General features: G+C 37.3%; 1 protein-coding gene across 8 annotated transcripts in view; it reads right to left on the bottom strand.

The window, feature by feature from the left end:
- The window catches only part of SLC10A7 (solute carrier family 10 member 7), a 254,880-nt gene that overhangs the window by 119,729 nt on the left and 108,688 nt on the right, over positions 1–26,463 (bottom strand). The window contains exon 6 of one of the 8 annotated variants that reach the window (XM_047856000.1): positions 5,707–6,386. The exons of the other annotated variants lie outside the window; for them this stretch is intronic. Coding sequence (XP_047711956.1) covers positions 6,372–6,386 — 15 coding nt within the window. The 3' untranslated portion in view covers positions 5,707–6,371. Of the gene's footprint in view, positions 1–5,706; positions 6,387–26,463 lie in introns of those variants that run through there. 8 annotated transcript variants of the gene reach the window in all.

Below are 26,463 nucleotides of genomic sequence, written 5' to 3'. Positions count from 1 at the left end.
TTGGCTTAAGGGAATGTTGTGGCCGGTTTGATCTTCTATCCAGAGCATTCAAACTTTCTCCCTATCAGCAATGAGGTTGTTTCACTTTCTTATCATTCATGTATTCACTGGAGTAGCGCTTTTCATCTCCTTCAAGAACTTTTCCTTTGCACTCACAACTTGGCTAACTGTTTGGCAAAAGAGGCCTAATTTATTGGCCTATCGTGACTTTCAACATGCCTTCCTCACTAAGTTTAATCATTTCTACCTTTCGATTTTTTAAAATTTTTAAATGTTTATTTATTTTTTAGAGAGAGACAGACCACAAGCAGGGGAGGGGCAGAGAGAGAGGGAGCCACAGAATCCGAAGCAGGTTCTAGGCAATGAGCTGTAAGCACAGAGCCCAACGTAGGGCTCGAACCCATGAGCCACGAGATCATGACCTGAGTGCAATTCAGAGGCTGAACCGACTGAGCCACCCAGGCACCCCCTCTAGCTTTTGATTTGAAGTGAGAGATGTGTGACTCTTCCGTTTACTTGAACAAGTATAAGGCCTATAAGTATAGGCCATTATAGCATTATTAATTGGTCTAACCTGAATATTGTCGTGTCTCAGGGGACAGGGAGGCCCAAGGAGAGCAGAGATGGGGGAATGGCCAGTCAGTGGCACAGTCAGAACGCACACAACATTTATCAGTTAAGTTCACCACCTTACATGGGTGCAGTTCATGGCACCTGAATACAATCACCATAGTTATATCAAAGATCACTAATCATAGATCCCCATAACAAATACAATAACAACGAAAAAGGGTGAAATATTGTGAGAATTACTAAAATGCAACACAGAGACACAGAGTGAGCAAATGCTGTTGCAAGAATGGCGCAATAGAATGCCCGTCGCAGGGTTGTCACACACCTTCACTTTGCAAAAAACACAGTATCTGTGAAGTGTAATAGGTGAAGCACAATAAAATGAGTCAGACCTTTATATTAATTAGCATTGGGAGAAGGCAGAGAGGAGGATTAAATATCATAAATGTTGGTGAAGCTTTCCTTGCCACCTTCTAACCTCCTCCTGGCACCACCTCCCTCTTGCCCAGCTTCCGCAGTTTCTTTCTGCACGCGGGCCTCCAAAACCACTGAATGTTCCCTCAGTCTCTTTCTCTGCTCTGCTCTGCTCCATCATCACATAAGTGAGCATGTTTTTATTGCTTCAGCGACCACTTCAGAGTGTGCTTACAGTCATGAATTCAGAGGATAATGGGAGGCAACTAGACAAGATTAATTGGTTCAAGCTGATTCTAGGAGACTGAGTATTTCTCTAATAATAATAGTAAATACTTCACATAATGATCATTTTGATGCAAGTATTGCGCCAAGTGCTTTGTATAAAACAATCAACTATTTCTCTCAGCTCCCTATAAGATCGGTTCCATTATTGTCCCCTCTTTTCGTCAAGAAACCTGAGGCTAAGAACGGCTAACAACGGACTGCCACTGTTGCTGAGATTCAATCTCAGTTTAGCTTTGGAATCTGTGCTCTTTATGAATAATGATGATGATACTAATGACATCAGCAAAGTCAGAATACTAATAGTTAGGAGCACTTATCAGGGGCCAGGCATGTTCTAAGTACTCTATAGATATTCCTTCACTTATTTAAGAAACAACACTAGACTAGAAGCCAAAAAGACCAGGATTCTACTCCAAATCCTGGTACTGATTAACTGCAAAACTTGGAGGAAGTCACTTCTACCAATCTGGACCTCAATTTCCACAGATATACATTGAAGGTATTGTACCAGACGATCCCTCAAGTCTAACATATTTATAGTCTTCCCACTCAGAATAAGCCAACGGAAGAGGCCCTTGAGATGAACACAGGGGTACTAGAATAAAAGTATATTCTTGCTGTCAAAAACTGTATATATTAAGTCAAACAATATCAGTGATTGGGACCAGTAAAGATTTCACATGGCATTCAAAACTGTTTGGTGGATTAACACAGAATACAAAATAAAATTTGGTAATTACAATGGGCTGAATTATGCACTCCCACCCCAAATTCATACATTGAAGTGCTAACTCACACCGTGACAGTGTGTGGTGATAGGGCCTTTTGGACCTAATGAAGGTTAAATGAGGTCATAAGGGTAGGGCTCTAAACAATAGGGCTGGTGTCTTATAAGAAGAGGAAGAGACACCAGAGATTTCAATATCTCTCTCTCCACCATGTGAGAACACAGCAAGAAGACGGCCCTACAAAGGCCATCCACTTTGCCAGGAAGTGAATTGGCCCGAACCTTGATCTTGAACTTCTTAGCCACGGCAAGAAATAAATTTCTGTTGTTTAAGCCACCTAGTCTATGGTATTTTGTTAATGGCAGCCCAAACAAAGACAGTAATTAAAGGGAAAAAAAAATAAATCCTAGATTAAAAAAAATCCTAGCTCTAAAGGAAAACACTGCTAAATTTAATTGCACATTGAAAAAAAAACTTTATATGACAAAAACAATTATACAATCAAAAGGTAAATAATTGGGAAAATATTTGCAAAATATTTGCAAAATGTAACAGAAATAGATTATTACTATATGAATAACATATAAAATCAATGTAAAAGAGTAATGGGAATTTTCGTAAAGAGATAACGTATTCACACCCTTAGTGCCTTGTCCAGTTCCTTGAGAGAGATAGCTAATGATTAATTGAACCAAATACATAAATTAACGTAATTTTAGTTTTATTAGTTTTTTTTAAAGCATACAACTTACATAAATATAGGGGTTTAGACAACAATAGGTTGATTTTTTAGAATTATTATAGAATTTTATAGAAATATAAAATCAGAATATTATATTAAAAACAAAAAAGGTATGTAAAAGCCAGTGAACATTTTAAAAATTATTCAACCTCACCTGTAATTGACAATAAATAACAAATGCTACAATAAATACTTGATACATATATATCTAAGTAAGATTATATTTCTCTTAATAAATTTATAAGTTGGTAATGTCTAATGTTGGTGAGGAAGAAAAAACAGTAGAGCCTTTTAAGAGTAAAGTTATTTATCAAAATTAAAAATATAAATACTTATGGCGCAGCTGTTCTACTTCTAGGAACCGATGCTACCAATATGCTCCCGAAACAAACATCAAGATAAATAAACACTAATGTTCATGACTACTTGTTTATAACAGTAAAAAACTAAATACAACCTTATAGGCTCATTCATGGAGGATGAATTCAATCCTTTTGCCATATCTTGTCAATAGACTCTTAAGCAGATGTTAATATAGAATAAAGGAAGATTGCACTGAGTTAAAGAAAAAAAAGCAAGGTGCAGACTTTTATATGACATATTACCATTGGTGTGAATTTTTAAAAGCATACATGTACGCATGGGCATACACACACACACACACACACACACACACACACACACACACACTATACTGGTATCGTCATATTTTTCTGGTAGCAAACATGAGAAAGTTATCAATGGCTTTCCATAAGGAGATATGGGAGGGGGATACTTTCATTTACTGTTTTGTTTTTGTGTGTGTGCCCATAATATATATTTATGAATATAATTCTGAAAAACAGAGCATTTAAAAAGGCTTTAAATTATGGGTCTACCTTCAATTTCTATGACTCAATGACTCTTCCTTGAAAGGACTGAGTATTCAACAATCAGTATGGCAAACACCTCAATTAAGCCAACATTTCTTCCTTTCCATAGCAAATATAATTTTCTTTAGCAATTTCTCTTTTACAAACAAACCACACTGAGTTTGTCCTAAGCTCTGCTCTTTTCTCCATGTTCTCTTAAATGCAACCAGCTGCCAAACCCAGCTGATACTCTTCCATTCATGCTGTCAGGACCCTAGCTCAGGTATTCATGATCATTTATTAGGCAATAGTAATAGTGGAAGGAGATGTTGTTACTGAGCTCTTCTATGTGGCAGGCACTTCACATATTCTGCTTTCAAATCCCTACAACAATCACAGAAGTTTAGTATTAACATCTCTTTTATCTGGATACCCACAATATGATTACACCTAAAAAATGGTGTAATCAGGTGATGAGAAGTAGTGTCTCATCACTTGAAATTAAATTCCTCTTAACACCTAAAAGGCTGAACATATTTTTATTCATTTACTGGCCATTATAGTCTCTTGCAGCATTTCCTGCCATATGTTTTGCCTATTCTTAGGCTAGTGGTTTGTCCTTTGCTTATTGATTTTAGTAGTTTCTCATGTATTTTAATCTCTTTCCCTCAACTTTTTAAAAAATAATTTCAAACCTATATTAAAATTGCCAATAAGATAATGAACATCTATGTATTCTTCACCTATCATCAGTTACCAATTGCTAACATTTTGCCATCTCGCTTTTAACCCTCCACTCCTCAACTCTCTGTCTCATTGGTGGATTTCACAACATTGTGACACTTCTCATCTAAATACTTTAGCATGGATTCTGTGCCTCTTCATCCTTTCTGTTAGGCTGGCCCTTCATAGATCCTTTCTCTAGCCTAATGAACTCCCACAACTTCCTGTATCATATATTTACTGTTTCTTTTCCTTGGAATGTATTTCTGCCATTTTCCATACATCCAAACCTTATCCATCCTTCAAGGCACAACTCAGATGTCCCTCAATCCATGAACCCTTCCCTTTTTTTTTTAAAGTGTAATTTTTTTAAATGTTTATTTATTTTTGAGACAGAGAGACACAGAGCATGAATAGGGGAGGGTCAGAGAGAGAGGGAGACACAGAATCCGAAGCAGGCTCCAGGCTCTGAGCTCTGAGCTGCCAGCACAGAGCCCGACGCGGGGCTCGAACACATGGACTGTGAGATCATGACCTGAGCCGAAGTCGGACGCTTAACCGACTGAGCCACCCAGGCGCCCCAACCCTTCCCTTTTTAATTTTCCTTCTGTTGCCTGTGCCAGTTTTATATCACTTATTTCTTTCTTCTTGGCACCACAGTTATTTGTGCATATGTCTCACATCCCTAATAGTCACAAGCATGTAAGGACAGGAAGTGTGTCCAATAGTAACTTACATTTTCCACAGATCTTAGCAGAGCAACTTACAAATAGGAGACACTCAATAAACATCTGCAAAACCAAACAGCAAAATCACTGAATAAATTTATGTTTGTGAGAAAATCAGAGGGAAATTAAGATTCTATTTCCAACCCTTTCAACAATTCCTTGTGATTTTCTATAAGTCACTTAACTCTAGCAGTGAAAATATGGATTATAAAACAATAGCTCTTTAATTTTTTTCAAGTCCAGGCACTTCATATATGCCATTCACTGTGTCATTTAATCCTCATAACAGCCTTGTGAGGTAGACATTATTACCAAATTACAAGAGGAAATGGAAGTAGAGAGAGATCAAGTAACATGTCTGTGCAGGTGGGGTATTGGTCTATGATTTTTGTCATCCTTATCTTTTTATTGTTTGTCTTGCTCACTTGACCTGTAGTAGGTGTTCAATAAGTGTTTGTGAAATGACTTGTTTAAAATTAGGTGTAAGTAGATGCCTACTTAGAGATATATGAATTCAATGAGTAATACTATTTAGCCAAAAACAAAAACAAAAACAAAAACAAAAAAACCAAAACAGATAAATAACTCATACTTGATACCAGATAATTAAAGAAAAGCTGGTATTTTCTGTTATACACAAAAAGTCACAATAATCTTTGGAACTCTATAATAGGTTGATTTAGCTTTTAACTTCTTGATTTATCATGAACAGCAGCAATACTTAGAGAGGTACGTGCTTAAAACATGGAGAATTAAGGGGCTTTTTCTTTGGGGGGGTTCTGGTGAGGAGCTAGGTGACTTTAACTTTTATAATTGTTTTTGTAATTGGCAATTCCATCAAAATCCATCAGATGGGTATCTGTGAGTTCTCTATTAAACATTTTATGTTACCTTGGAAAAAGCGCACATCAAGAGTCCAGTGTCAGGGCCCTTTGTTATCAAACAGGGGATCTGGCTCCCAGCTCTCACAGGTCTGAGACTCACTGGCTCAAATACAACCTTTCTGTCTGAACAGAGCTGTGAGACCTAAAATAACTGGGCTATAATTTCAGTTGTCTTAAACTCTGACTCCAAAGTAACTGATAGGCTTTGATCTTTAAATTAAAAAAGAAAAAAAAGTGCATAAGCAATTTTCATCAAATTTTGTTTCCCTGAATTATACATTCTCCCAAACACCACTGTGTTTAGTTTTAAACACATACTCTTAATGAAATCTATTAACTCATTTAAAAACAGTAAACAGTATCAAGAAACATAGTAGACCAACACTCCCAGAGAGAACTTCAGTCTCTTTGGTCCAGCTTCAGTGTCTCCACGGCCAAAGTCAGAGGATCAGCTTCTAATATAACATTGGAAGAAAAGAATATAATATGACTGTTATATAGATATATAGATATGAACTCCAAATTGGAATTAGGAGGCCTGATAGGCTGACCTCCTGGCTATGAGACACTGAGCACATCACTTACCCAGCCTCTATGAGCCTCAGAGTCCTTAGCTATAAAATGTAGATGACCATTTCTCCACAGGCAACTGCTAGGATTTGTGATATAACGGAGATAAAAGCACTCAGCAGTTACCTAGCTTAACAAATGCTCAATAAATGTTAATAAATGCAGCCTATGGGGTCTCAAATCATATTTTTTTAGGGATTATGATAATGAAAAGTGTAATAGTATATGACACCATTAAAGTTTGAGTGTTTGAGCTTTAGTCTTTTAACGGTAAAATTTGTTGAAGACATCCTAGATTCTGCTATTTGAAGGAATATTTTTACTCACATACCTTATCCAGAAAAATCAATCAACAAACATGTGTGTTTATTGAATGAGTAAATGAATTCATGGCTAAAAAAAAGGTTTTTGGGTTATAAGCATACCTGCTCACAAAAAACCTTACTGAAACTGACAAAAAGCAATCATAGTGTTTTATGATTCCAATTACTGATAGTATTGCTAATGCTAATAATTACTAAGGACTTCAAGTTTGCTAGGCATCGGGAAGTTGTGGGAAAAGGATACAGAGCACGTGAAAGATAGTTATTTAAATTAGAATCCTAGATCTGGGAAGGTTCTCAGCAGCAGAAGTCATGAAAACATGAACCATTTTCCCTTCTACTTTATCAGATTACTTGTAAGTTACTTAAATTTACTGGGTTTAAATGTGCCTGCATTTCAAGTACTTTTTGCTTTTAATTATAACTTTAGAGTTAGCAGACATAAATACGGAAAATTCAAAATGCAAAAATTGAAAGTAAATGGTTGTAAATATACAGAATATAAAAGCAAGAGGAGCTTTGGGAGAAACTAATGCTCAGAGCAACTTGAAAAGGAAAAAGAAACAAATTAACAAATCTTGACCCATTTTCTTTAAGGAGAGAGATCCTGAAGCTGAAAAGGGGTGCTATCATCCTGCTAGTTAAATGTTGACATGTTGTATGATTGAAATGTCTAATTGTTGGGGCGCCTGGGTGGCGCAGTTGGTTAAGCGTCCGACTTCAGCCAGGTCACGATCTCGCGGTCCGTGAGTTCGAGCCCCGCGTCGGGCTCTGGGCTGATGGCTCAGAGCCTGGAGCCTGTTTCCGATTCTGTGTCTCCCTCTCTCTCTGCCCCTCCCCTGTTCATGCTCTGTCTCTCTCTGTCCCAAAAATAAATAAAAAACGTTGGAAAAAAAATTTTTTTTAAAGAAATGTCTAATTGTTTATAAAAATGTAACAAAACATGTCATCTTCATTCATAAGGAAAATTTCTGCTTTACTCATAAAAGGACATGTAGACCATATAAACTCAAGCCCTTAGAATAAGTAATTATCTCTATTTTTTATCTTTATTACAATTGTCATATACATATTAATATAAAGTATACCAGAGCTTTTAAGTGTTGGCCCATCAAACTTGAACATGGCAAATGTGTGAAGAGGAAAATAATGTTAGGTACCCATTTGTGACTGTGCAAATCAATGTCTCCAAGAAGAACAGTCTGGACTATGGGTTATTCTTGTTACCAAAAAGAAAAATGGCCTGTGTCTGTGTGACCAAGGGGGGAAAAAAAAAGCGTAAAGTAAAAACACTGCTAAAAGCAAACAGAATTCTTGAACTCTTTGACCTATTCTGAGTTGAGAAATAAAGTATACCTTATGCCCTCGGTTCGTAGTCCACTCAAATATTTGGGGCTATGGAGCTGTGTTCCACTGAGTAGCTGGTCAGTTGTTAGGGACTGAGCCACACAAAAGGCACATGAAGTCGTCTCTTCTAAGAGTCAATGCATCTTCTGTAAGGTCCCCAAACATCCCTAACTCTCATCAGTAATTGTCATTAAAAGCTCTCATTATGTGAAGTAAGTGTAATTATAGCATCTTGCCCTCACAGGGTGTACAGCAGTGAGAAGGCTGGAAGGGTTCATAAATTAGTGCCAATTCACTCTCCTTCTATCTACCGTGCAATCTGCTGTGAGAGAGAAAAACCGTATTTATACACATTAAGGCAAAAGCCCAATGGCCCCTACAAAATTAACCTAAACACTAACTGTGGTTATTTGAGGGACTCCCCATTTCATTATGTGTCTCAGAAATAAAAGAGATAAAGTTTGCTGCCATCAATAACACTGAACATATCTGCTGAATCCCGCAGATTCCAAAACATTAATAATTCAAAATCTTGTGGGAATTTTGTCATGGTGGAGATACGACTTGTCTGCAAACAGAGCTCAGGGGATGCTCAGTATGATCTATTCTTGTATATATGCACAACTGCTGCATTCATCATGACACAGAGGAGAACACAGCATTCGCCTGTATCTCTGCAATTGAAATTTTGGGATGTATATTATAAAGTTGTTATGTATAACACAATAATTCCCAATCTCACATGAAGAGTAATCATCCTGATGTGTCATTATACCTTACAGATTAAAGGGATTGGTAAATATATTTTCTCTCCCTCATCTCTTAAACATTTATGCCATAATTCAAAAAAACATTGAGACTGAATGATCATATTCAGAAAATAAGTTGGGCTCCCTCCTTATTGGGTGACAGAATGTGTGTGTGTGTACATATACATACGTGTGTATATTTATACTGACATATTTGTATATATATGTGTATACACACACACACACTCTGTGTTTTTATATTTTTGTATATATGTACATACACATATACACACTCACATATCCATGATCCCCAGATTTACTTAAAAACTAGAAATTGACAATGTCAATTACATCACTGACTGCTGTTCTGAGACCAACACCTAAGAAGATGACACTAGCAAAAATACCCACCAATATTATTCCCCAAAAGGTCCCTTTAGAGGCTAGCCAGACCCTTAATTCTTGATAAAAGATTTTGAACTGCTCTCAATACTAAGGCCAGAACAATCTTTCTAAAACTCAAATCTAATCATGTCATTTCCCTGTGGAAATTCTTCCTATTGCCCTTAGAATAAAACCCTAAATCCTCTTTAACAAGGCCCAGGAGACCCTGTGTGATCTAGCTACCCCAGCCTACCTCAGCCTCATCTCAAGCCATTTTCCACTTCATTTTCTGAGCTCCAGGCACAATGGCTTTCTTTCAGTTCTTTGAAAACATCATGGGCAATCCTGCCTCAGGGCCTTTGAACATGGTGTTTTCTCTTATGTAATGTTCTCCATTTAGCAAATTCCTACCATTGTTCAGCTCTCAGCTTAAAAGCCAAATGCTCAGAGAAGGCTTCCCCTACCCCTCCAAAGACTAATAGGTAGTAATTACTAAATGTTCCTGTGTAATAGGCATTGCACCCAACTTTTTACATGCATTTTTTTTCATTTATTTTCACAACAACCCCATGAAGTTAGTATTACTATCCCTATTTACATATGTGAAGATGGGTCTTAGGAAGATGAATATATGGAAGATCACACAACTTTAAAAAGGTGGAAGAGGAATTCACTGAGATGGTCCCTCTGATACATTCTCTCTTCACATATATACTCTTAGGTAACATCATATAATTAGTTGCTTAATGTTTGCTTCCCACATTAGAACGTAACCTTTATAAATGTTGAAAGTGTATCCATCTCGTTCACTAAGATATTGTGCTGGTGCTGGGAACACAGAGGTCAACAAACATCTGATCCTGTTGAATGAGTAAGTGCATGACACAGAGTCATTTCTAACACAAATAAAAGAAAGGCTAATTAAAAACGCTCACCGTAAGTCATTACCTATCCAATTCAAGGATAGGTAAAGCTGAGATAAGTGTAAATTATTCAGAACTATATGCAGTCCAATAAAGTCGTAGTAAATATCATCTGAATGGGAAATGCATGCAGTGTGTTTTTAGGGAAAGGCAACGCTGTGTGCACATCTAACTCTATACTGGAGCCTACCCATAAGACCAATTACTCAGAGCACTTTTTGAAAATGCAGTTCTTTATAGATTTCAGAGTACGCTTGATAGCTCTCAACTCCAAAGCATAAACACATTTAAAATCACAATGAAAAATGATGGATAATTAAAGTAAAATTGTTTTGGGGCACCTGGGTGGCTCAGTCGGTTAAGTGCCTTGACTCTTGATTTCCGCTCAGGTCATAATCTCATGGGTTTGTGAGAATGAGATCCATGCTATCAACTCAGTGCCTACTTGGAATTCTCTCTCTCCCTTTCTCTCTCTCTCTCTCTCTCTCTCTCTGCCCCCGTCCCACTTGCACACATGCTCTTTCTCTCTCAAAATAAACTAAAAAAAAAAAAAAAAAGGTAAAATTGTTTCAAACACTCATCGATCTATCTCAAGGAATGCAGCTAATCCTTGCATCTAAACAGTATTATTCCATATATTGGGAAATCTCATCAGAATGATTGCAAGTTTTCTTGAACCTAGTATGTACAACCAATTCCACCGACTCTGGAGACTGATCAAGGTCAGCCCTAGATTTCAAATTTTCAAAATCCATGGTTACATCATGAATAAAAACCTGATTTAAGTATTTATTTCAACATTCTACCTCATTAACTTTTTCATTTACCAGTGCTACAACTGATTAACAAAATAAACAGGTCCTGTTTTATATTCTTCTTTTCTACCTTTCTATAACAAAGTAGTTAATGAGTATTGACATGGCTAAATATGAGGCAGCTTACCATAAAAATTTTTTTCAATGAGCATAAATATTATACTTTAAATTATAAACTATAAAGGCCAATTATACTAGATAAGCACTGATGAGTACACCAAGACAAAAGTATGTAACTTTACCTTTAGCAATATACCTATTTGGATAGCCTACAGAGCCCACCATGTACAAATACAATACCTATGAACAAATGGACAAATGAAAATGTGGAGGACCTGGAGAAGATTCAAAGACATCATCCTTCCAAGTCCCTTTTCTTACCCATAGGATCACATTCCTCCATACTCTTATTCACATGACTACAAAATGAATAATCTATATTTTTCAAAAGCCATGCCTTATTAGATGTACATGAACTTTGTTCAGCTATCAGAAATGTTTAAAGGGAATATTGGTCTCTGATCAACAGTTCTACTTCTTGTATGGAGTCTTACCTGATCAATTTTATCTCCCCCCCTCCCTAAATCACTGAGCTCTCACTCCTTGTTACCATGTCACCTGTTCCTCACGTGCATGCTTGTTAAAGCACACAATTTCTACTACCTTGTATTTAAAGCACAGTTTCTACTACCTTATATTTCATATATTTATGTATTCATATCTCTCTTTTTAAAGTAGAAGCTCATTCAGGGTAGGTTTTTCATGTGATTCAATTTTGCACCCTCCTGTCCTGTCACAGCACTTATCATAATGGATGCGCATAATAGATAGAACAATTCACAAATAAATGAATATGGCTGTCTGTGAGTGATCTGGTGTCAGGTGCTAATATATATTTGATCCCAACAATATTAACATCAGACATGCTCTTTAGTGCTAACATGTAATAACTTAAGTGAAAAACCAGAAATAACTAGTGTATGTGTATTGCACAGCATGAATATCTTACTAAAAGAGTGTTTCTACTTTGGTTGTTTAATATTTCAATGTACTTTCTATCCACTGAAGTTCCCCCAACCCTATACTTGTAGATAATTAAATATGTCATTCATTTTTCTTTGCTCAATTTAGACTTTATGGAACTTAACATTCATAAAAATCAATAAGATATCCTTATAAAAGTAAGCCACTTTGGCCCTTGAATTCAAGACACTGATCATTCTTCTTTTTGCTACACATCATGGATTGTTTGCATTATAGGTCAACCTACAGAGTTTTTTCTCTCCACATACTTCCAATATTAATTATTCCTTCTCTCTGGCCCAGAGCTACTAGCCAACATGTTGCATAATCCTGTCTATCTGAAGAGAACCGATAAGGTAACTAAACTCTGATATCATTTGATATTTTGTTCCCCACCTTAATCACCCTTATTAGTCTAATTTCTTGACCACAAAGAGAAATCATGATATTAACTTTTAAATGAGGCAATAACTAATTAAGCCAAAGTAACTCAAAGGGTTTAGAATATTCAAAGAAACAAAGATACTGATAGAAACACCCATATCAATGGAACGAGCATATTTAAATAAAAATTTTCCCTCCAATGATGGACATTTTACCAAAAATAAAATACATTATTTCATGCATTATGTTTTGAAAGTCAAAAGCTCATGAAAGTAGAAAAGGTTGATAGTTTCAGATTACATTACTCTAAATAAAGAAGGAATTGTTGCTGACATCATCTTAAATATATTGCATATTGACATGTTTTTAAAGGAATTATAGTTGTGTGGCACAAGTCAAAATCAAATTTAATTCAATCAGCTGCGGCATATTTTTAAAAAATAAAAACATATTAGGGATACAAATATATGAAAAGGCCTTTATCAACCTTGCTTTTTATATGCCAAATTTTTAAATCCCTACTTATTTGCAAGCAAAAAACATGTACATTGGTGAAACTGTGGGGTTATATATTTATAAAAAGAGTAATTTCACACACACACAAATTCCTGACCACAGCTTCCTCAAAAGTTCACTGAGAAAAAGGCAGGTAGGGACCTGTTTCTTTAGAATTCAGTACAAAATGTTTAAACCCATACAAGGAAAAGTCACTAAGATTTAAACATAAATAACAAAGGAAAAATGAGAAAAAGAAATAAGAGAATTAAGTCAAACACTCTGTAAACTGAATTCAGACTCTAAGGTTTTACAGGCCATTAATCTAATATCTGCCAAATTAGATTTTCAAATTCCATAATATTTGATTTCTTTTCTAAAACTGGTTTACCCTTAATCCCAGAAGTTTTTCTTTCAAAGATAAACTACAATTCTAAGTGAGATTTCTATTCAACCAGGAGCTCTATTGTTGATTTTTTAAGTATTTATGAATCATATTTATGATTTTACCCTCCCTAAACATTACTTTTGACTTTAATAAATTTTAGACTTGTGTAAGAACTAAAAGATGGTTTAATGTGGATTAAATAATATTCATTTAAAAACAGGGCCACTTGTATACTATTTGTCAGCTAAAATAATGTCAGAAAAGTTTTTAGACAACTGGGAATTGCTTCCAAGTCAACAACTACAAAGCAACACTGAAGCCATCTAGGAATTTCAGTGTAAGATAGATCTCCTTTTGAAATACAACCCTGAAAATATATAAAATTGATCACAGGTAACTTTCTGTCTTTGCTCTAGGATTACAACCTTTAGCTGGAAAACACCATGACTATGTTCCAACCTTTAGTACTAAAGAATCTGCACAGCACAACAGCCTAGGAAATTTAGCTATTGGACAGCTTGATTGCTCCCTCACACCCCGCTTAATAGAGCTTCTCATTAAGTCACAAAAATGAGATCATTCAGCAAAAGTCCTTCAGTATGGCCCGTCCACTCATGCTAAAGTGGTGTTGAAACAGAAGTCCGTGGGTTTGAGAGCGAATAAAAGATCTCAGCAGGGCATGGAAGGATGTAGTCCTTGTAGGGTAAGTAGATCTGGGGTAGCATCAAAACAGGAGAGCAATAGAAACACCTTTAAGAATTCTCTGGAGTATAATTTAACAATACAAAATAAAAGTGGAAACTAAAGATGGAAGAAAACCTGGATAAAGCAATAACTAAAGAAGTTCCTTCTGGGCAGAGACTCTGGGGACCAGAATTGAAGCACAGTTAGCTCTTCAGGCAGTGCAGATGCATATAATGTCACAAGTGTTCACAGTGTTATTGATAAAGTATTGGTATTTTCTGCAACATCATATAGCAGAACACAATAACTCCTAGGAACACCTTGAGATTTCTGGAAGTATGTGAGTATGTGCATACATGAGCAAATACCTACAAATGAGTACCTCTTCTGCTAGACCTTCAATTAAAAAAAAAATTCTATTCTGTACTGGAAAAAAAATAGACAAATCTCTTTAAAAAAAAATTTTTTTTTCAATGTTTATTTATTTTTGGGACAGAGAGAGACAGAGCATGAACGGGGGAGGGGCAGAGAGAGAGGGAGACACAGAATCGGAAACAGGCTCCAGGCTCTGAGCTATCAGCCCAGAGCCCGACACGGGGCTCGAACTCACGGACCACGAGATCGTGACCTGGCTGAAGTCGGACGCTTAACCGACTGCGCCACCCAGGCGCCCCTAGACAAATCTCTTTATATAAGTCAGCATCCTTGTATTTAATTTGATATATATTTTGACAATGAAACAGCAATTAGGATATAAGGAAGAGCCACGTGAACAAAGGTTGTCCAACTAGACTAATGCCACTTTGGACAAATCTGCCACCATGACTGTTCTGTGACCTGAAATCTTCTTGAGCACAGCCTCTCCCTACCCTCCCCCTACTTCTTTCCTTTTGCTTATACCATACCCTTGGGGCATAAAGTCATTGATCTGCCCTGGAGATATGACTATGACATACACCTATTCTTAAAGATTCTTCTTTGGAGTGGTCCCTCAGCATGTATTCCCAGCCTCTAGGGCTATAAAACAGGTCTTAAGGGAGGTGGGGATGTGAAGACCTACTCCTTTTGTGCCCACCCAAGACAGGTTGCTATCCATAAATCCCCTTAATAAACCATTTCTCATCAAGCTGGACTTGTTGGCCTTTTTCTTTGGTCTTATGGCTCCTTTGGCCTTTGGAGGTCATTTTCCATATACCTTCCTTTCATAGAACAAAGGTAATAGTTATATATACTTACACACACACACACACACACACACACACACACACATGCACAATGAATGTGTGGCATCCATTTATAACTTACATATTTGATTTCTTTCTGTTTAAAGTATAGTAAGAGAAGAAGTACCAAAAAGGTTTTTTATCACAAAAGAAGTCAAAGAAGACAAATTAAGATCAAGAAAACCAGAAACTCCAAAGGAGAATCTATACAAAATTACACTGTAACAATAGTGGAACATTTGTTATAAGAAAAGTAGACAAGCCTTGGACCAGTGATCAGGAAGCCCTTTAATTTGATATAATAAGAAACAGCTTTATGGACCACAGTGTGCTAGAATTACTCTTTTTCAGGAAAGAATCTCTGGGTGATGTCAAAAGACAAGAAGGATGAAATATGGCTTTGTAAAGGCTGTTTAGAGATGGGAACACAGACAAGTCCATCCTGAAGAAAGAGAAAAGACAGAGAAAAAACAGCCAGGCTGGGAAAAGCAAAACCTTGCATGCAAATATGTATCATACACTGCTAACTTATAAGACTCACAAATCCCCAAGCTTTTTGTTCTATCCTGAGTCCTGCCTGGAAAATGGTTTATTTATTCTATAGCTATTTAAACTGGCACAGGCTAGGTGCCAGACACAATATAGATATCAGGGACATTAGAATGAAAAAGACAGGCAAGGTCTCTCCTCTCTTAGAGCTTACACTCCAGTGCAATTGACACACAACAGACAAATTAACAAGATGACTTCTGATAATGATAATGGCTTTGAAGAAATAAAAAAAGTTGATGTGTTAGAAAGTACTGGGGAGGTACTTATGAAAGGCCACCGGGAAGATGCCTTTTCAGCTGACACCTGAGGGACAAGAAAGAGCCAATCCAGTGAAGACCAAAAGAAAGAATGTTCTAGAAAGAGGGATGGCTACTGCAAAGGCCCTGAGCTGGGGGGAATGGCTTGGTGTGTTTGAGGAGAGACTCTGTGTTGCTGGAGTGTGCTAAGTATGTGGTATGTATTAGGTGGGGCCAAGGAGGAAGGCAAGGGTAGCTACTAAGACCTTACTGGTTGGGATAAGGAGTCTATAAATTCTCTCTGATGGGCAACAGAAGACACCAGAGGTTTTAAATATTTATTTATTTTTGCAAGAGAGAGAGAGAGAGAGAGAGAGACAGCACGAGCAGGGGAGGGGCAGAGAGAGAGGGAGACACAGAATCTGAAGCAGATTCCAGGCTCTGAGCAGTCAGCACAGAGCCTGACATGGGGCTTGAACTCACAAACCAGGAGATCACGACCTGAGCCGAAGTCTGATGCTTAACTGACTGAGCCGCCCAGGTGCCCCAGGAGACACCAGAGGTTTTAAAACTAGGGAAGAGTTGGGGCACCTGTGTAGCTCAATCGGTTAAGTGTCTGACTCCTGGTTTCGATTCAGAGCATGATCTCATGGTTCATGAGTTCAAGCCCCGCATCGGGCTCTGCACTGACAGTGTGTAGCTGGCTTGGGATTCTCTGTCTCCCTCTCTCTGCCCCTCCCCTGCTTGCTCTCTATCTCTCTCTCTCAAAATAAATAAACATTAAAAAAACAATAAAAAAAAAAAAGGGAAGAGTTGGGATAGAGTATGGTGACATAAAATGAGGTTTATATGCTAAAAAGATTACTTTAGCCGTTATGTGAAGTCAGAATTTTAGAGAGATCAGAGTAGAAGCAGGTGAGACTGATTAGGGAATAATTACAGGGCAAGAGTTGATGGTATCTGGTATTTGGGTAGTAACAGTGAAGATGAAAAGAAGTTGATGAGCTCGAGATATATTTTGGGGTAGATCCAATAGGATTTACTGATAAGTTAGATATGGGTTGGGGGGAAGAGACAGTGGAGAGAATTCCAGGAACACTCTTAAATTCACTTAATGAGTAGAGCCATTTATTGAAATGAGAAAGCCTGAAGGAGAAGTAACCTAAGGATGGGGAAGGAGATCAAGAATCAAGAATATTTTGCATGTGGTAAATCTAATAAATGTCCAAGATTAGACATCAAACAGACCTTTTCATATGAGTCTGGCATTTAGGGGAAAAGTTAGACCCGAAGACACCAATTTGGTAGCAGTGCATTTTGATGTTACATAAAACCATGGAATTGGCTGAACTTTCCTGAGTTACTGTAGACAGAAAAAAGACCAGGACCCATCACCAAGCACTGAGACCTTCTAATAGTGAGAATTTAAAGCAGAGCAAAGAACCAACACAGGAAACTGAGAAGGAATGGTCAGTAAAGTAGATGGAAATCCTAGAAGAGGGAGATATCATGGAAATGAAGAGCAAAACATGTTTCAAAGAGGGTATACTCTGAAGGTATAGAACATTCTTATGTGTCTTTGAGTAAGACCAGAACAGAGAAACCATCACTGGCTTTGGCTAGATGGAGGTAACTGGTAACCTTGATAAAAACTGAGTTAAGTCCTTCGTAGAGTGCCAGGGAGTCTTGATTAGAGTAAATTGAGGAGGGACAGTGCTATAAGGAGTGAAGATTGGGACAGCTGTTTTAAAACTCAGAGCTAATATCATTCTCAATGGGGAGAAACTGAGAGCTTTTCCTCTATGGTCAGAAATAAGACAGGATGTCCAGTCTCACCACTTTTATTTAATATAGTACTGGAAGTCCTAACCACAGCAAGCAAACAACAAAAAATAAATAAAAGGCATCCATGTTGACAAAGAAATAAAATTTTCACTATTTGCAGATAATACTATTATAGAAAACTCGAAAGACTCCACAAAAAAACTGCTAGAACTAATACACCAATTCACTAAAGTCACAGGATAACTTACAGAAATCTGTTACATTCTTATACCAATAATGAAGCAGGAGAAAGGCAAATTCAGGTATCAATCCCACTTACAACTGCACCAAAAACAATATGATACATAGGAATAAACCTAACCAAAGAGGTAAAAGACCTGTACTCCTAAAACTGTAAAACACTGAATATGACACAAAGAAATAAAAAGACATGCCAAGCTCATGGATTAGAAGAACAAATATTTTTAAAATGTCTATACTACCCAAAGCAATATACACATTTAATGCAATCCCTATCAAAATACAAACAGCATTTTTCACAGAGCTAGAACAAATAATCCTAAAACTTGTATGGAACCCAAAAAGACCCCAAATAGCCAAAGCAACCTTGAAAAAGAAAAGCAAAGCTAGAGGCATCACAATTACGGACTTCAAGTTATATTACAAAGCTGTAGTGATCAAGACACTTGATACTGGCACAAAAATAGATCAATGGGGGGCGCCTGGGTGGCGCAGTCGGTTAAGTGTCCGACTTCAGCCAGGTCACGATCTCGCGGTCCGGGAGTTCGAGCCCCGCGTCGGGCTCTGGGCTGATGGCTCAGAGCCTGGAGCCTGTTTCTGATTCTGTGTCTCCCTCTCTCTCTGCCCCTCCCCCGTTCATGCTCTGTCTCTCTCTGTCCCAAAAATAAATAAACGTTAAAGAGTCATCCTTAAAAAAAAAAAAAAAATAGATCAACGGAACAGAAAGAAAACCCAGAAATGAACCCACAACTATATGTTCAATTAATCTTCAACAAAGCAGGAAAGAATGCGATGGAAAAAAGAATGTTTTCTTCAACAAATGGTATTGGGAAAACTGGACAGCACCATACAAAAGAATGAAACTAGACCACTTTCTTACACCATACACACACACCAAAAAAATTCAAAATGGATCAGAGACCTAACTGTCAAACCTGAAACCATAAGAATCCTAGAAGAGAACACAGGCAGTAACCTCTTTGACCTTGGCCATAGCAATTTCTTTCTAGATATGTCTCCTCAGACAAGGGCAACAAAAGCAAAAATTAAACTCTTGGGACTACATCAGAATAAAAACCTTCTGCACAGCAAAGGAAACAATCAACAAAACTAAAAGGGGTAGTATCCAAAATCTATAAAGAACATATCAAACTGAACACCCAAAAAACAAATAATCTAATTGTAAGATGTGCAGAAGACATGAATAGACATTTCTCAAAGAAAACACATAGATGGCTAACAGACTCATGAAAAGATGCTCAACATCACTTATTATCAAGGAAAATGCAAATCAAAACTACAATGAGATATCACCTCACACCTGTCAGAATGACTAAAATCAACAACACAAGAAACTTGGGGAAGATGTGAAGAATGTGGAACCCTCCTGCACTGCTGGTGGGAATGCAAACTGGTGCAGCCACACTGGAAAAGAGTATGGAGGTTCCTCAAAAAGTTGAACTATCCTATGATCCAGCAATTGCATTACTAGGTATCTATCCAAAGAATATAAAAATACTAATTCAAAGGTATACATGCACCCGATGTTTATAGCAACATTATCTACAATAGTCAAATTATGGAAACAGCCCAAGTGCCCATAGACTGATGAATGGATAAAGAAGAGGTGGTGTATATATATATATATATATATACATATATATATATATATATATACATACACACACACACAAAGAAACATTACTCAGACACAAAAAAGAATGAAATCTTGCCATTTGCAAGACATTCTTACATGTGCAACTCAGGCATTTGATAACTGTGTTTTTCACACAAATTCCTAGAAGGGGAACTGACCCACCAAGAACAGGCTGAGCAACACAGTACTTATTGTTGTGGAATCTGGAGTTAGAAATGTGCAAGTTTATATCTTGACTTCATCACTGAATATCTGCTATCATCCTGGGGGAAAAAAATCAAACTCTTTTTAGTTCTGGTTTCCTCATATAATTCAAGAGTAATAACACTTATTGAAAATAAAAAACACAATACATGCTAAGTGTTTAGCACAGCACCAAATCCATGGTTGCTCTGACAGATGCTATTATCTTTTTTTTAAGTTCATTTATTTATTTTGAGAGAGAGAGAGAGAGTATGTGTGTGTGCATGCCCAAGTGTGACTGGGGGTAGGGCAGAGAAAGGAGAGAGAGAATCCCAAGCAGGCTCCACACTGTCAGCACAGAGCCCAACGTGGGACCCAAACCCACGAATTGCAAGATCACAATCTGAGCTAAAATCAAGAGTCATACACTCAACCAACTGAGCCACCCACGTGCCCCAACAGATGCTATTATTACAGTTATTGTTCTCAGCATTTCCAGTTTAGATCCATATCGTGAGACTTCCATCTACAAAGCTCGTATCTATTTACAGACCAATCAACAGTGTATATTGCAAAGTCTTTCCATTCTCACCAATAAGTCAATCTTGTTAAACTTTACTAATTTCAGAGATGGAAAATGTTTAGTTTTATTTGCACAGATATGATCAACAATATAGTTACATATCTTTTCATAATTTTTTTTTATTTTTAAAAATTTTTTTTTCAACGTTTATTTATTTTTAGGACAGAGAGAGACAGAGCATGAACGGGGGAGGGGCAGAGAGAGAGGGAGACACAGAATCGGAAACAGGCTCCAGGCTCTGAGCCATCAGCCCAGAGCCTGACGCGGGGCTCGAACTCACGGACCGCAAGATCGTGACCTGGCTGAAGTCAGACGCTTAACCGACTGCGCCACCCAGGCGCCCCATCTTTTCATAATTTTATTGTTCCTCTGTGAATGGCCAGTGTGAGATCTTGCTCATTTTTCCATTGATATACATATTTACTTCCTTGTTAGCTGCAAGAGCTGTTTATTTGTTAAAGATGAAGGGGTGCCTGGGTGGCTCAGTCAGTTAAACGTCCGACTCTTGGTTTTGGCTCAGGTCATGAGAATCTCATGGTTTGTGAGTTCAGGCCCCGCGTGGGGCTCTGTGCTGACAGCATGGAGCATGCTTGGGATTCTCTCTCTCCCCGTCTCTGCCCCTCCCCCGTGTGCATGCGTGCATTCTTTCTCACAATAAATGATAAATAAATAAAATATAATAAATAAACTGACAATAATAAACTTTAAAAACTGAATAAAGATAAAAACATCCTTGTCTATATTTTGTTTCTTACTTACAGCGAACTTCAGATATGAAAGCACTTCCTTTATAAAGGATGAATTCACTGTAAGAATAAACTGAAGATGTAGTCTTTACTGATATGTAATTTGGGTTATTACTAGTCTTCTTTCCCAACTTCACATGAAAAAAGCATAGGGATTATCTTTCTAGATCAGGCCCCACCTTGCCCAAACAGTGCAAAATTCTGTTTCTAAAGGATGTCCCAGAACATGATAAAAAATAAGAGCCATGCGTGGCATAATAATACAATTATTCAAGATCTGTTCAGCGTTTACAGCCAGATTTGCTATAATTTAGTTTCTCACTGTTTCTGAAATAAATTCACCAAAAACTCTTTAAGATGACATTTCTGCCTCTGTTAAGTACCTCTACTTCTTAGTTTTCAAGAGTTCTAAGCATGCCCCTTCCTCTTTCTATTTCCAGTTCTACCATCTTGGTCCATGTGCACCTAACCTATGGCATTCATGACTTGATAGATTTCTACTTTACAGGCCAAAGAGTCCTCATCTTTCACTGTGTCCTCATATGTCAATTCCTCTTCTCTCCCTCCTACTCCTCTGATCATTTTATAATGATTTGGTAACCACAATAATGAAATTTACTGAGAAAACTAAATTTTGAGATGCTGCCATAACTAATGGAGTCAGAGAAATGATGAAAAGGGCTTTAATGAGGTTTGAAATATGGTTGGAATATTACAGATAGAAAATCAATTTAGAAAATGCTGTCAGCCTCATCCACAAGGGAAAAATTATTTAAACACACACATCTAAAGGACAGAAATAACTTTGAAGGCAATGAAGAACTGACAATTGTTTTACAATAGAGAAAGCTCATTCTTTCTTTATGTACCTATATCTACCAACCTATCTGTCTATCATCTATCATTATTTTGCTATGATTAAAAACCTAACTTGGTAAATATCTAAATACCATGGGTATTCAAATTCTGCAAATACTAATAAATAATTAAGCATTTGACAATTGTAAGTAATTTACCCTTAATTTTAAGTAATCTTGGAGGTAGCAATACCGCTTACAAAAACACTGCGTAATTTTGGTCATCCCCTACAATCGATTTTATCTTCCTCAAGAAAAAAACCTAAATTTTGTGGACTCAGGCCTGAGGAATATTTTGGAGAAAAGCATACCTTTTCCATAAAGCCATTTATGCTACATACTGCACATATTGTAAAACCTTGTACATCAAAGACAAATTTGTGTTTAAACAGATTATCAGGTTATAGAACAATTAGAAGCCACAATTCTCTTAAAATAACTCTAATGAGACCTGAAAAACTGCTTCAAGTCTGTGTTATTTAAGCATTCGGCATATTCTCTGTTCTTAATCTTTGAAAATTAGATGACTTTCTCTCTAGAAAAATCCATATACAATTATAGAATACATTTTGAATATAAATTTTCAGAACTGACTAGGATCCCAAGCCTCCAGGCTAAGGACTACTCTAGAGGAAATATTGTTTTTAAGACTATCACCAAATACCTAATATATGAACTACTCTCCCATTTCTACCTTAGGCACTCCATCTATGTATTTTGGAGCATAGAAGAGTTAAAGTTTCACACCTTCATTCCATAAGCTCTTCAACCGTGTTTTGCAGAGCAAAGCCTTGGCAACCGCCTGGAACTCACTGCTGACGCAGCTCCTACCTGCTCTCCACTCTCTGCTATGGAGAGGAGCATCCTGACCGATTATACTGGAGACTGGAGACCTACTGATGTGCACCCTCAACAGTGTGACACATTAGAAGACAACTACAACCGATGTGCTTGGAGCCTGGTTCCTAGGATTCTTCCTCACAAGCTGACTATGCAACTCTGGTCTCTCACATATAAACTTGATTCACGTAGGTGATGGGCCCTTTCCTGTCCCCCACTTTCCTTTTACCAACTACTGGGATAACCAATGTATGCAGAAGTCAGACTGCAGTGAGGCTGAAAATACGCCTGGAAAAGGAAGTCAACTTTCCAGCTCCAAGCTTCTTTAACAGTATATAATAATCTCACTATTAAAAGGCGGGGGGGGAGGGGTAGAAACAGTGACTTCTGAGAGTAACAGATTCACATGTATTCAAATCCAAATATAGCGTATTCCAAGATCAAACATAATTTTTTGAAGCAAACAACTACTGGGTCAGATTCTATGAGATGCCTATCTAATAGCCATTCCCATCTTCTCATGTGCTAATGAAATCATGTAACACTTCTTTCTTTGGGGCAACAATATGTCCAACTAGAATATGACTCATGGCTAGTCCACTAGTCATTTCCAACTAATGTGAGCCTTAAATGCACCATAGATAGCCAAGATATTGACTTCCCCCTAACACTCAGGGCAGATGGGCAGGGCCTGGAGCAGCAAGAGCATTCTCTTCACTCCCAGGATGTATAACAAATGTTACATTTCCTATGTGTGCCACAAAGGGAAGAACGTCAAGAAGCAAAGGAGAATTCTGTTCCCTTTGATAGATACTCAACCTGTCTCCTTTCCTTACAGCTAGCAGTAACCCTCTGATTGAGTTATAGTCAATGAAATATTCGAGAAAGTCTGCTGAAAGCCATTTGTTTCTGCTTCTCTTACCTATTAAAAGGGCAGAGATGAGAGGAAACCTTTCTAGCAATGCCTTTCCCCTTCCATCATACCTTGAAAAAGGACACGATGCCTGAGGCTACAGCAGCCATCTTGCTACCACAAGACAACAAAGCATGCGAGTAAAAGAGCAACAGCTAAGTAGAGCAGAGCAGAGAGATGGAAAGAGTCTAGAAATTCATTACTTTGTTGAACATCAGAACCAAAATCAGCAATTGTCTACTTCCCATCTTCTTGCTTAAAGTTGACCGATGCATACTAGTGGGTGGGAGATTTCAGTCAATTTTTTTTTCCTCTGAAGCGTCCTATAGTTCTCACTTTGTAGGAATATCAGCTTTCTTATCATCTATTAATCCCTTCACCATGTTGGGTCACCACTTTGAGTCTGACTAGGATGATGCCAGGTTTAATGCTATCAATTTCTATCATCCTCTTCATAGCTCAAAACTTAAGAGTCTCCTAGAAATTTTAGTACATTATGGCAATACTATGTGTAATTATGCAGCTAGGTGGAAATTTGCAGGGCCACTATAGATTCTCACATTCAGGGTGTGTTAGTTTGCTTAGGCTGCCAGAACAAAATACCATAGACTAGGTAGCTTAAACAACAGAAATTGATTTCCTGCACACTTGAGGCTGGAAAGCTGGTACCAGGGTGCAAGCAGAGTTAGTTAGATGTGCAGAGAGCTGCCTTCTCACTGTAACCTCACTGGCCTTTCCTCTGAGTAAGTGAGCTCCTCTTGTGTCCCCTCTTCTTCTTATGAATACACCAGTCCTATTGGATTAGGGACCAACCCTTGTGGTTTACTTCCTAAAGGCCCTAGCTCCTAATACAGTCACACTGGTGGTTAGGATTTCAACATATGAATTTGGGGAACGACACAATACGCTCTATAACACAGGCCTTGGGTTATTAAAAATAAATAAATAACAAACCCAAAACCTCTGAACTAAAAAGCTGGGAGCAAACATGTTTTCATACATTCTGAAAGATAATTTAACAACTGTTCCCCAGCATATGGAACACACAGAGAGGAGTGTTTTAATGGGTATGTATAGGTAAAGGCTCAGGAATATTTAGGCACTGTCAACCTATCTATAGATAATATAGATAATATGAGACAAAAACATCAACTAGTATTTCTTCTAAATGAAAAGCACACTCCAAAAAAGCAACTTTGGAAATCTCTTTTAAAGAAATAAGTGCAATAACACATTTGTTCCCAAGTAGGAAAAAAAAAAGATGGTGTTTAAAAATGGTACATTAACAAAAATGCCATATTTGTCAAACTCAAAGCACTACATGATGTATGATTCAATTTATGCAGTGTTCTGGAAAAGTCAAAATTATGGGTACAGAAAACAGATCAGTAGTTGCCAGGGACTGGGAGGGTGTGTAGAAACGATGCCTCCAAAGGGGCACAGGGAAACTGTAGGGGTGATGGAATGTTCTACATCTTGATTATGGTGGTGCTCATATGACCATAAGAATTTGTCAAAACTCATAGAACTGTGCACTAAAAAGAATGAATTTTACTGTATGTAAAACATACCTTAATTTTTTAATGGGAGAAAAGGGCACATTTGTGGACTGATAAAAAAAACCAAAGGGTTATTCTGTACTCAGTTAATCCACACTCTGGTAACCAATCAAGAACTCTAGAAACAGAGCAATCACTCATATATTATGTAAAATTTTAAGACATAAATGTCTATGGCAGGAATAATCTTGTGTTGTGGGGTACCATTATATGTGTTCAAGACTTTTATAGTGATACAAACTTAATATCTGAATTATATCAAATTATTAGGTTTAATTTACCAGAAAGGGATCACAAAAAGTGATATCCATTACTGTGGAAATAAGCAATTAATCTTAATATTTCATAAAATAATTGTGCCTTCCAATGGGAAGAAGGGCACAAATGATAAATTTGATAATGATAAATTACAGATGATAATAGCTTACTTAACTTTCAAGAACATTTCATGTTTTACAAAGTATCTTATACATACTGTCTCATCTAATTCTCACAGTACTCTGGGAACACTTAATAGGTGAGGCATTATTATTACTTTCCCCAATATACAAGTGAGAAAATAGAGGCCAAAGAGGTTAGATGACTTACCCATAGTCCTAAAATTAGTACAGGTAGAGTCAGAAAATAAGCAAAGATATTCTGACTCCAAATCTAATACTTTTCTCCAAACATCAGTTGGCTAATTAAAAGGAACGTATCTCAAAACTATTCCCCAAATTTCTAACTACAAAGCTAGCTAAAATCTGAAAAAAGCTACATCAACCCTCAAACACACTAAACACACTACACCTTGTTAAATGGTTCTATAAAATTAAAATGAGAATATAGCAGAGGCGGGACTATCTGTAAGGCAAGCTACTGTTCCCATGAAAAAGGAAATAAATACATAGTGAGTTCCTATGACGTGCCAGGCCCACTGTTTCATATTTAAATTAAAAAAAAATTTAACGTTTATTCATTTTTGAGACACAAAGAGAGAGCATGAGCAGGGGAGGGGCAAAGAGAGAGAAGAAGACACAGAATCCGAAGCAGGCTCCAGGCTCTGAGCTGTCAGCACAGAGCCCGATGCAGGG

The sequence above is a fragment of the Prionailurus viverrinus genome, chromosome B1 (genome assembly GCF_022837055.1).
Source record: "Prionailurus viverrinus isolate Anna chromosome B1, UM_Priviv_1.0, whole genome shotgun sequence".
In the NCBI taxonomy this organism is placed as follows: Eukaryota; Metazoa; Chordata; class Mammalia; order Carnivora; family Felidae; genus Prionailurus; species Prionailurus viverrinus.
This window is presented reverse-complemented; position numbering and strand designations above follow the sequence as displayed.